The 11,799-nt window shown below is 40.9% G+C and overlaps 2 protein-coding genes and 1 long non-coding RNA gene across 12 annotated transcripts in view; 2 read left to right on the top strand and 1 right to left on the bottom strand.

The window, feature by feature from the left end:
- LOC148884539 (uncharacterized) overlaps positions 1-4,248 on the top strand; it is a 44,097-nt gene extending 39,849 nt beyond the window's left edge. Inside the window, exons 2-4 of the long non-coding RNA XR_016118220.1 lie at positions 1,209-1,287; positions 1,386-1,559; positions 4,116-4,248. This is a non-coding gene — a long non-coding RNA (uncharacterized LOC148884539). The remainder of the gene's footprint in view (positions 1-1,208; positions 1,288-1,385; positions 1,560-4,115) is intronic.
- On the bottom strand, positions 1,116-11,690 carry slc2a11l (solute carrier family 2 member 11, like). 4 transcript variants are annotated; one of them, XM_089019999.1, is made up of 12 exons: positions 11,525-11,685; positions 11,409-11,454; positions 11,191-11,289; positions 10,753-11,119; positions 5,165-5,294; positions 4,405-4,553; positions 4,134-4,321; positions 2,905-3,015; positions 2,221-2,322; positions 2,072-2,147; positions 1,425-1,552; positions 1,116-1,350 (listed from the first exon to the last, which is right to left on the bottom strand). In XM_089019999.1, the coding sequence occupies exons 2-12, from the start codon at positions 11,445-11,447 to the stop codon at positions 1,135-1,137; spliced, it is 1,605 nt and encodes a 534-aa protein (XP_088876125.1). In that variant the 5' UTR covers positions 11,448-11,454; positions 11,525-11,685; the 3' UTR covers positions 1,116-1,134. The 4 variants fall into 4 exon arrangements, with proteins under 4 accessions (XP_088876125.1, XP_088876127.1, XP_088876128.1 ...); XM_089020001.1 differs by having other exon boundaries at positions 10,753-10,877; positions 10,959-11,119; positions 11,409-11,680; XM_089020002.1 differs by having other exon boundaries at positions 1,425-1,511; positions 11,409-11,690.
- Positions 11,179-11,799, top strand: part of kcnn2 (potassium calcium-activated channel subfamily N member 2) — a 33,514-nt gene continuing 32,893 nt past the window's right edge. For 4 of the 7 annotated variants that reach the window (XM_089019991.1, XM_089019997.1, XM_089019994.1 and 1 more), the window contains exon 1: positions 11,179-11,315. The gene's annotated coding sequence lies outside the window, so the exon portion shown is untranslated. The remainder of the gene's footprint in view (positions 11,316-11,799) is intronic. The other 3 variants (XM_089019992.1, XM_089019995.1, XM_089019996.1) reach the window with 2 other exon arrangements.

Raw genomic sequence — 11,799 nt, 5'->3', positions numbered from 1 at the left:
AGCTGGCACGTGGCTGCCGCTGCTCACCCACAGAAAAACTGATCCTGTGACTGTAAAGTGACCTTGAGAGTTTTGAGGGCAGTTAGAAATGAAATGTATTATTATTATTATTATTATTATTATTATTATTATTATTATTACCACTTTATAAGGCACTACAGTAGAGGCTGCGGTTACGCACGACTTCTACAGGAGGAAATGGAGTCGTGGCTGTAGTTGTGAGACCTTTTGTGACTCATTATTACTTCACATATAAGACGCACCGGCGTATAAGGCGCAGGGTCATGTTTTTAAGAAAATGAAGGCTTTTGGGTGCGTTTTATACAGTACACCGGAAAATACAATAAGCGTGGTGAGGGTTCTTCACGCTGAGGTCAGGGTAGAGCAGGGGTGTCAAAGTCATTTTTTGCCATGGGCCACATTGTTGATACAGTTTCCTCTTGGGGGCCGTAAAGAATTTGGGGAAACCATTAGAACGTTTCTTCTCCTCCAAATATTACATACAGAATGCACAACAAATTAATGAATAAGTAGTTTTTTTTAATATGAAGTCACGAATAATGACTATTATTGTGAATTATATGGGACAATTTGAAATTTTGGTTCCGATTTTAGCAAGCGTCATGGAATTATACACGTTAGATTTGCCTTGGCGGGCCGAATAAATTGATGTGGCGGGCCAGATTTTGCCCCCGGGCCTTAACTTTGACACCTGTGTGGTCGAGCATTACGGACAACCACGACAATTTAACATGACACAAAGGCCTTCTATTGTTCCCTTGCGGAAAAAAAGCACATTGGACGACAACAAAATCCATTTCAGCGGAATCAAATCACATTCAGGTTTCATATCGACATACATGTGCTAAAAGTAATGGAAAAAAAGAGTGCCAACAGGAAAAGTACATCCGCCAAGTCAAATAGATAACTACAATCATGTACCCTGTAACCTGATAACACAGTTTGTATGTGACGTTCAAAAATCTAGTATCGTTATCGCACCCCAAAAAAAGTGAAATATGATGTCCTCACAAAAAAATGTCAGAAAGAATACCATATATTAATGTGCCTTGTTTCAACATGCTTTATCTTTGAGATTTCAATTTTTTTTTACCTGATCTTCACCAGTTCAGGCTAAAATACGGTCTCGTAAATTGTACGGCTGTCGGGTGGCTGCTCATCCTTTTTTTTCCCGTTCCACTTTCTAGACTTGCTGTGCATCCGTTCAAAGTCGACGGCGATCTCCAAAGCGGTTTTATTCTTCGTCTCCGGCATGTGGAAGTACACGTACGATCCGGTCGTCAAACATACCAACAGGAATATCAGAAAGGTGAAGGAATCGAGGTTCTCCTGGAATGGAAACGATTGCGTTGTGATTCCAATAGGAACTTTGAGCATGTACACAAAGACTCAAAGGAGCTCACCACTAAGATGGGGAAGATCATCCCCACGATGAACATTCCAATCCAGTTGATGGTGCACCCGACGGTGTATGCGCTCGCTTTGAACGCCTGCGTGAAAATAACACCTGGAAGAGGAGCTACTACTCCGCCTTTGAGGTAAGAAAATGTGAGCACTATTACAGTATACATCTCAGTCTGCTGACATTTTTATTTTACTATGCTTAGAATATCTTGTTTTTCTATCCTTTCACCCCCCCCCCCATCCCCTTTAAAATTGCTGCAGTGGACTGCAAATTTCCCCATTGTGGGACGAATAAAGGTATTCTGATTCTGACTCAAGCATAAAATGACCACAATGAGCATTGCTTAGTTAGCAACAAGATTTATGGCGTACCCTTCACAAACATGGTTGATATTTATTTAAAATTAACTCCCAACAACATCATTTCTTGGACTGAAAATGGCACAAAAAGCGGGCAACGTACACTTTTTGTCTAAAAGTGAGCCTTCAACTCCCTTTTAGCTTCATGGACCTAAAACACAACAAAATGGTGGCCAAGTAATGCTGAATAATTTAGTGTTAAACCTGCCCAGTTTATTATTATTTTGTCACTTATTTATTTTTAGATGTAGTTTATGTTAATGAGTTATTATAGCGTAAAAATTACCTGGCCCAATGGAAAAACTTGAGAGGAAGATGAAAATGAGGACCATGCTGCAGTACGATATCCAGGGGATGTGATGCTTAAGTGAGAAACAAAAGTCACTTCTAAGTGTTGGCTTAGGATGCTGAAATGCACTTGGTGGTGTGGCTCACCTGCAAATAAAGAGTGGTGGTGAGGAGGATGAGCGTAACAGCCATGGCCATATATCCTGTAAAGGCGAGCATTTTCTTTCCTGTTCCCTCAATGATCACGAACTGGAGCGTCAACAGTAGAACAAAACACCAAGTAAAGTGCAAGCATTCAGAGTTAAAGTGGAAAGATGATGACAGGAAGAGAAACGACCACAATGTGGCGCTATAACGACATTTCCGTCAAGAAGTTACAATATGTCGTCGCGATTTTTTTTCTAATAGGAAATTCTAATCCGTCCATAATGAATAAAAAATACACGGAAGTGTTACATGAGCAGGGCTGCCGAAACTACCACAAGGTGGGGCTATAACGACACTTCCGTCAAGAAGTCGTGAATTTTTTTTACATAAAAAAAATTGAACAAAGTTCTAATCCGTTGTCGTATGTTTTGGGGTATTACGTTTTAATAATAATGAATTAAAAATAGACAGAAGAGTTACATGATCACGGCTGCCACTAATCACTGTTATTCAATTAAATATATCTTTATTAAGACAGCAACTTTCACAACAGCTGCAACTAACACAGGAAAATAATCATGGCATTTAACCAAGATTGCGGTATGTTCTTTCTGCATAATTTCTTCCAAATATGTCATTAAATGGGCACGACGATACGCGGAATATTAGTGAACAGGCACTTACACAAACAAAAGAGAACAGCATTTCACACATTCCCGTTCCCAACGTGGCGTACCGGAGCTTATCTTCGTGAATGCCGGCTGCCCGAAACACTTCTTGAGAATAGAAGTACACCTGTAGTGTGAATTGTAACAATATGGTTTAACTATCGAGACAAACTATTAACCCCGCTCAATAAAGAAATGTAAGTGTAATATTTCTTATGGAACATTTCTGGGCAAAACAGCCAGCTTAATTAACCATTAACATAACGGTTTTCTTAAATGATTGCTTGAAATGGCTCAACATTTAGACCAGGGGTCGGGAAGCTATGGCTCTTTTGATGATTACATCTGGCTCGCAGATAAAACAAAATATTCTTGCTTTTTGGCTGCTTATTTCCTGTTTAGGCTTCAGTGGGTTGAAAGAGCAATTTTAATTGGATGATACTGACCTATGTTGCTGTTGCTGAATACGCCCACTTGGTCACTAGCTCAAGTTAATGCGTGTGTGTGTGTGTGGATACAAACTAAAATGCCTTCAAACAAATTGGCTATTTACTGTACTTTTCATGTACTATACCGTACATTTGCCTTTGCCATACATCATCTTTGTTGAAAAAAGTTGACATTTTTATGTCACTGTGTGGTTTAATTTCAAATTGAATCCTTATTCATGATTATGTTTGCATTTATTGAAAGGCAATCTGCAATCTATTCAAAACTGTGCGTAACGATTCTTTGGTTTAGACCACAGGTGTCAAAGCCAAGGCCCAAGGACCAAATCTGGCCCACCACATCATTCTATTCGGTCCACGAAAGCAAATCAAGCATGTCAAGTGCCATGATGCTTGTTGAAGTCCGAACCAAAATTTCAAGTTGTGGCATGTAAACCACAATAACAGTCATTATTTTTTACTTCAAATTTGAAAACTAGTTATTAATTTGTTGTGCGCTATAGATGTAACATGTGGAGGAAAGGAAATATTTTAATGAGTTCCCCAAATTCATAACGGCCCTCGGGGGGAAAGCATAACTACAATGTGGCCTGTGGCAAAAAATTAGTCTGGTCGAGACTTTTAAGGAATAAACCCGCTTTAGGAATAAAATACCTTTAGTTTTGAATGCTACTACAGCCTATTTTGTATTTTTTATTGTAGTCTTTTTTTTACAGTTGTATTTGTCCAGAAAACTACATACTTGTTCAGAGCATGTATTGTGTGTTTACTATTGCAGGAACCATTTTCGACTTACTGCATTGATGCCAGAAAATTGCAGAGAGCAGAAGGTCACAATGATGGTAATCAGCTGCCAGCGAATGCTTCTTTCCCGAAACAGCTCCATCACAGAGCGGCTTCGGATGTTCTGGAGAGCGACCTTCTCCTCCAGCATCTCCTTCACCTCCACGCTGTGGTCCTTGTTACCCCAAAGCCTCGTCAAAGCTAAGTAACCGTGATGTGATAGGAAGAAAAATAATAACTCGACGGATGTGACAGACATTACGCGCCCAAATGTGCGTTCTCACCTTTTTCGCAGGCCTGTTGGTCACCTTGATTGAGCAGCAAGAATTTGGGAGACTCCGGCAGGAACGGGAGGCTGACCAGCTGAAACAGCGCAGTGAAACCACTGAAGCCGAGCAGCCACGGCCATCTTTCTTCTGTGCCAAGTAACTCACTGCAATTAGAATGGCTATGAAATAGCATCTCAATGAGAACATGTGATTATGCAGTGAATGCTTCCAAATGAACCCTTTCCAGGAATTATCCTCCTTCAAAAATTTTGGTCCGGCGAAAGCAATCGCAGTCAGTGTGAGCCAAATTGATAATAGTTTAGAATTTTTCGACTGTATTTTTTCTAGGTTTAACTTTGTTTTGATGATTTTGTAGCTAATTTGTTCTTTTTTATTATTACGAACTCCTCCTTCGTTGAAGTTACTTTGTAATTGTTTTTGTGTTCGCTTTAATGCTTATTAGAATTTAAGCAAAGTACATATACTTAAAACTCGTTATCATACATTTTAAACCTTGAGAGTAATTTCACACTCTCAGTTCACTTTTGTACGTGTTTAAAATTGAATAGCAATTTATCCTTTCATGTACCCTGTAACCTGGTCTGTTGTCCACTGTTGTAACTGCTTGTCTTGAAAGGGCTAAACTAACCGCATTGGCTTCCTGTATATGTCAAGATATTTGGGGGGTAAGGTGGGGGAGGGGCGGTTCAAAAAATCAAGACACACAGGGCCAGTCGTTTTTATAATGCCATGAGTTATGTATATGATCCCTCACCTGAGCCCCAAAAGCTGCCCAACGAACTTCCCCGTAGCGATGAAAGACGCGATGGTCACACCCACCATACCCTGCAGGATCTTTGGGGTGCATTCGATGACGTATAAGGTATGAGCAGAGAGACTGATTCCTGCATATGCATAAAAAAGGCACATTTGAGGAGATGTTTATGGCCCAAAAAGTGGTTTCCACTAGGAACAACGGCGACCTAAAGCCGATTTCAGAGGGGATACCATGAGGTGAACTCAAAATTTCAAGACACTTGACTTCCATAACTTGTTAAGTTGAGCAATTTAAGTAACTGCCGTATTTTCTGGAATACAAGGCGCACCTTCAACGAATGACATACAGTAAAGTCTCGTTATATCGATATTCAAGGGAGTCCGAAAAAATATCGATATTACCGGGACTATCGATATATCCGACCCTGTTTGCATGTAATTTTCTCCGTGCGTGCATAGAAATAGTATCGATATAAGCGGGACTATCAGCCAAGGCCCAAGGACCAAATCTGGCCCACCACATCATTCTATTCGGTCCACGAAAGCAAATCAAGCATGTCAAGTGCCATGATGCTTGTTGAAGTCCGAACCAAAATTTCAAGTTGTGGCATGTAAACCACAATAACAGTCATTATTTTTTACTTCAAATTTGAAAACTAGTTATTAATTTGTTGTGCGCTATAGATGTAACATGTGGAGGAAAGGAAATATTTTAATGAGTTCCCCAAATTCATAACGGCCCTCGGGGGGAAAGCATAACTACAATGTGGGCTGTGGCAAAAAATTAGTCTGGTCGAGACTTTTAAGGAATAAACCCGCTTTAGGAATAAAATACCTTTAGTTTTGAATGCTACTACAGCCTATTTTGTATTTTTTATTGTAGTCTTTTTTTTACAGTTGTATTTGTCCAGAAAACTACATACTTGTTCAGAGCATGTATTGTGTGTTTACTATTGCAGGAACCATTTTCGACTTACTGCATTGATGCCAGAAAATTGCAGAGAGCAGAAGGTCACAATGATGGTAATCAGCTGCCAGCGAATGCTTCTTTCCCGAAACAGCTCCATCACAGAGCGGCTTCGGATGTTCTGGAGAGCGACCTTCTCCTCCAGCATCTCCTTCACCTCCACGCTGTGGTCCTTGTTACCCCAAAGCCTCGTCAAAGCTAAGTAACCGTGATGTGATAGGAAGAAAAATAATAACTCGACGGATGTGACAGACATTACGCGCCCAAATGTGCGTTCTCACCTTTTTCGCAGGCCTGTTGGTCACCTTGGTTGAGCAGCAAGAATTTGGGAGACTCCGGCAGGAACGGGAGGCTGACCAGCTGAAACAGCGCAGTGAAACCACTGAAGCCGAGCAGCCACGGCCATCTTTCTTCTGTGCCAAGTAACTCACTGCAATTAGAATGGCTATGAAATAGCATCTCAATGAGAACATGTGATTATGCAGTGAATGCTTCCAAATGAACCCTTTCCAGGAATTATCCTCCTTCAAAAATTTTGGTCCGGCGAAAGCAATCGCAGTCAGTGTGAGCCAAATTGATAATAGTTTAGAATTTTTCGACTGTATTTTTTCTAGGTTTAACTTTGTTTTGATGATTTTGTAGCTAATTTGTTCTTTTTTATTATTACGAACTCCTCCTTCGTTGAAGTTACTTTGTAATTGTTTTTGTGTTCGCTTTAATGCTTATTAGAATTTAAGCAAAGTACATATACTTAAAACTCGTTATCATAAATTTTAAACCTTGAGAGTAATTTCACACTCTCAGTTCACTTTTGTACGTGTTTAAAATTGAATAGCAATTTATCCTTTCATGTACCCTGTAACCTGGTCTGTTGTCCACTGTTGTAACTGCTTGTCCTGAAAGGGCTAAACTAACCGCATTGGCTTCCTGTATATGTCAAGATATTTGGGGGGTAAGGTGGGGGAGGGGCGGTTCAAAAAATCAAGACACACAGGGCCAGTCGTTTTTATAATGCCATGATATATCCGATATCGATATAACGAGACTTTACTGTATTTAAAAACATTTTCCATACTTAAGGTGCACCGCATTATAAGGGGCACCTTCCATGAATGACATATTTTAGCACTTTTTTCCTTACATAAAGTGCACCGGATTATGAGGCGCACGGTCAGGTTTTGTAAAAATCTTTTCTTATAGATGTGCCTTATAGTGCAGAAAATACGGCTTAGCTTAGCATTTATTTCCAAAACCAATTGACTATATGTCAGAGATATGACAGACAGACACCGTGGACAGAGACTCAGAACCAGAAAGATTGTCCCCACTGCCGGCAGGAGACGCAGTCATCAGATGACATACGTCTGAATTGTGCGCCCCTCTGCCAAGCTATTTATTGAGAGTATATGCAAATTACAGTGATATATTAGTAAAACACAGTTTTCTTGATTATAATGCCACGCCTCTGGGCGTTCTGAGCACCAACAGCTACAAGCAGTAAAACATAAGACATTTTAATTGGTTGTCTTTTCCAAGAACTGATAAGTTTGTAATCTGGCGCTTGTGCAGGATGTTTAAGCCGTAAATAACTTTGGTGGAAAAGGAGTATCTCAAGCCCTAAATTCTGTGCAAGGCCGGACCTTCTAGAATCTTGATGGAGACGACAGTTCACCTTGCCGTGTCTGTTTCACTCAGATTTACTGTGGCCATCTGCGCTTTGACTGTAGGCCCATTGTTTAGTTGGTCAGCAAAGCACGGCACTTTTAAACATGATAAATTATTATTCTCCATCACTATATTAAGCATCAAAATACAAGTTGTGTGTGTTGTTGTTTTTAACAGTATATTGAAAGCATTACAATGCATTTTGGGTACTTTGTTTGGTCTGAAAACTTCGTGTTGATCCGTGTTGATGGCGAAATTAGAAGGAAAACACATAAATAACGCCATGGTGAATCGTTGTGTGTTGCACCAAGACAACTATTTGATATTTGCTGACACAAATTCCCAGCTGACAAATCAGCCCATTTCCAACGGAGCTTGGGCGCAATCTTCTGCTTTTTCTGGGTGCTACATTTCTGTCCTTGACGGCTCGAATTGATATGGGAGGACTCCTAGAATCAATTGCAAACATTTATGCTTTCCTCTTCAGAAGAACAAGAACAAGAAAACATCTTCTCCGAATCTGAAGCCATTGTTTTGATTCTCGAGCAAGGCAAGACGTCTTGGCGTGACGTCACGAACAAGGGGGTGGGACCTTCTGAAACTGGCCATTTCCGGATTCATTTTGAAGTCATTTTTATTGGTGTTTTTCATTTAACTAAAAATATCAGCCTGCCTGTTTTGGGTATTTTAGATGCTATAAAACGTTTTTCTGATGTCAGTGGGAAACACAAAAAAATGGTGCCGGTTGTCCTTTAAATGTAGTGTGTACAAACCTCATAGCACAGTAAGACCCCAATTTATTAACTGTCTTTCAAATGTGAAAAATATCCCTGATCAGGTAAATTTGTCTCAAGGAATATGGCGTTTACATACTATTTCGCAGATACTTGGAGGAGGAAATGGAAATAGATTAAAATAACATATGCACTGTGATTTGTCAAGATTGCGTCTGTTTTTAAGTTTCCATCGAAGGGGCAAAGTTAAAGAAATCAACATTTATTGAAAAATTTCAACATTCAAAACATATTATTACACAACGAAATATTCAAGCTCAATAATACCTACTTGTGTTAAATTCCGCCAAATCATAGATGGTTTGTCCTGACCGCGCGCTCAACAAACTCCTCACTGACGCTCTCGCCTTCACACGCTAACAATACACGTGTACCGTCGCCGAGCACACAAACATAGACTACCTGCAGTTGAAATTTGCATACTCGGCTCGGCAGCCAATCAGAAGCCTGCTTCTTTTTTCCGGACTTTCGCAAGCGTTACAAAGTCGTGCAATTGCATGTCATTTTCCAAAATAGATGCACAGAACCTAAGACTAGAAGAAAGATTCAAAAGAAGCTAACAACATATGTGACGCTACAAAACGTAAATTTACATTAAACCGTGACTGTAAAGTGTACGTGAGACTTATGAAAGGGGCTTAGTGGCTCGTAGGAAGCAATGCAAACGTTGCATTGTGCACCACAATGGCAATCGACTACTGTAGCAAAATTTACAGCTATGCGTATTTGCTGTAAATTAAGCAAGGTAGCATTTGTAGTTGGTGCATTCTTGATTTAAAAAAAACTCTATACTTTGTGACAATGTTTTTTAATGGGATTGGTTTTCAGTTGTCTGCCCTGTTGTTCGCTAGCTTTTTGTCTTGAGTTTTAGACACTGTACTATAATTTGGGCAAATTCGGCGGGCCGGATTGAAAAGCCTAACGGGCCGTATGTGGCCCGCGGGCCGTAGTTTGCCCATGTCTGTTCTAGAATCTTGATGGAGACGACAGTTCACCTTGCCGTGTCTGTTTCACTCAGATTTACTGTGGCCATCTGCGCTTTGACTGTAGGCCCATTGTTTAGTTGGTCAGCAAAGCACGGCACTTTTAAACATGATAAATTATTATTCTCCATCACTATATTAAGCATCAAAATACAAGTTGTGTGTGTTGTTGTTTTTAACAGTATATTGAAAGCATTTTTTTTTATATCAGAAGAGTTTGGCCAAGCCGCAACTCAGCAATTATGATGTGAAACCATCTTGAGTACAGACACTCCCCAATTTACGAACATACGAGTTACGAATAACGGTAAATTTTTGCGGGTCCAGTATGTCGAAAAATGTTCGAACAGAGATGCTTTAAGTTAGATTTTGTATTGCGCACCTTTTTTTCCGGCCAAGCTTGCTCGCAATTGGCTGCATACTGTGATTCACGCACACGGTTTCAAAGGCTGGACCAATCAGCTGTAGTGTTGCCAATGAGTTCAGGCCTTGATCTGTCGAGCTCGCTTATGATTGGCTGCATAGAGTATGTGGGCGGAGAGGAAATTCCTCTTCCCAGTTGACGCTCCAGGAGGACGCGATGCATGTAAAAAGTAATGGCTTACTGAAGACTCAAGGATATATGTTGTACTACAGCAGGTGTGAATCAACGACTTCTGGAGCATGTTTGCAATCGATTAAATAATTTATTCCGTGCCATTTTGAGGCAACATTGGGGGGAAATTGATCACCAAAAAAGAGGCAGAAAATCGTGACCGAGCTCCGTGTGAGGAATTAATCACCCTGTTTCCACAGGCTGATTAATTCCTTACATGGAGCTTTGTCGCCCTCTTCTGCCTCTTTTTTGGTGGTACACGAAGTTTTTAGCCCAGCCAAGTACAGCCAAATGCATTGTGGTGATGGAAGGACTGCTACAATGTCTCCTTTTTTCGGTCAGGGGCGTTCCTTCAGTGACGTAACGTATGGACTCGTCACCAACTGAAAAACAAGACTTACGGAATATTCAGTGCGAGTCTTAAAACGTAAAATATAGCTATATGCGGTGGAATCTTATTAAAATACGCTCAGTAGAAGTCATTTGAAGCCATTTTACAAATTCTGGACACAACTTGTCCAGAGACGTCGGTTGTCCTTTAAGTTAAGCCATGTATAACTGCATTTCTTTTTTTAATCTCACCTGCATTGATGCCATACAGAAATCTCCCCGCCATGATCATCTCAAAGGACATGGCTCTTTGGCTTAAGAGCATCAGCACAGCGCCAACTATGACCACCAAATTGTTGAACAACAGACATTTTTTCCTGTAACGGGATGGGCAAACGGAAACCTGCATGAATGCCAAGTGTAATCGAGAAATGAGAAGCCTTAATTTGTACACTAGCCTGCCAACTGCCGAGAGGCACGGCGCTGCCAGGAACGAGCCCAGCAAGCCCCCGATGCAAAAAATGGAGACGGTGAAGGACCAGATGAGTGACAACTGCCAGTCCTGGAGGTAGACGTCATACCTCTGTATACACGTTTGGTTCACCAGCCTCTTGATGTACTGTAACGTAATCATTGTCTGATTTCCTCACAGCTCGCCATCGCCGAACACCCAAAACATGCTGGACTTACAACCGAAGGCGAGGTCATGGAAGATATTCCGTATCCATACTGAAATGTCCCGCCGATCCCCGATATGAGAATGACACCGATCACAAGAGGACAGTTCCACTGCAAAGAAAAAGCGGGAGATGAAGGTGTGTTTTTAGCTTCTTAGTATCCAGACGATGAGTGCTCGGACTATACGGCGACATCCAAAATTGCATCAGGAAAACAGAATTGGGTCCTACCAGACGTTTTAAGTGCTGAAATATCGTTTCTCTGCTCATGGCTAACCTGAGGAATCACTGACATGTTAATCTACCGTTCCACCTTCATAACGCTGCCCGGAAATGATTAACCTTACCGGCAGGCTAAGGAGTTCCCTTGTCAACGGTGCGCATATGGTGATGTGTGAGCGTGTAAAATTGTATCGATAGAAGAAAGTAAGAACTTTGGGCAGCCCGTCGCAAAGGGATTATTTAACCACCGTCTTCAAATCAAATAAAGATCCAGATGAACTTGCTGCATTCTCACGGACTGCATACCCTCTACAAACAAAGTCCTTCCTCTCGTGATGATTATCTCCTTCCACGTGGCGTCCCATATGCAAATTACTGGGAGCTTTCAAAACTGATTATT

Source organism: Hippocampus bargibanti, linkage group LG18 (assembly GCF_051943395.1).
Source record: "Hippocampus bargibanti isolate YZ-2025 linkage group LG18, ASM5194339v1, whole genome shotgun sequence".
NCBI lineage: Eukaryota > Metazoa > Chordata > Actinopteri > Syngnathiformes > Syngnathidae > Hippocampus > Hippocampus bargibanti.
This window is presented reverse-complemented; position numbering and strand designations above follow the sequence as displayed.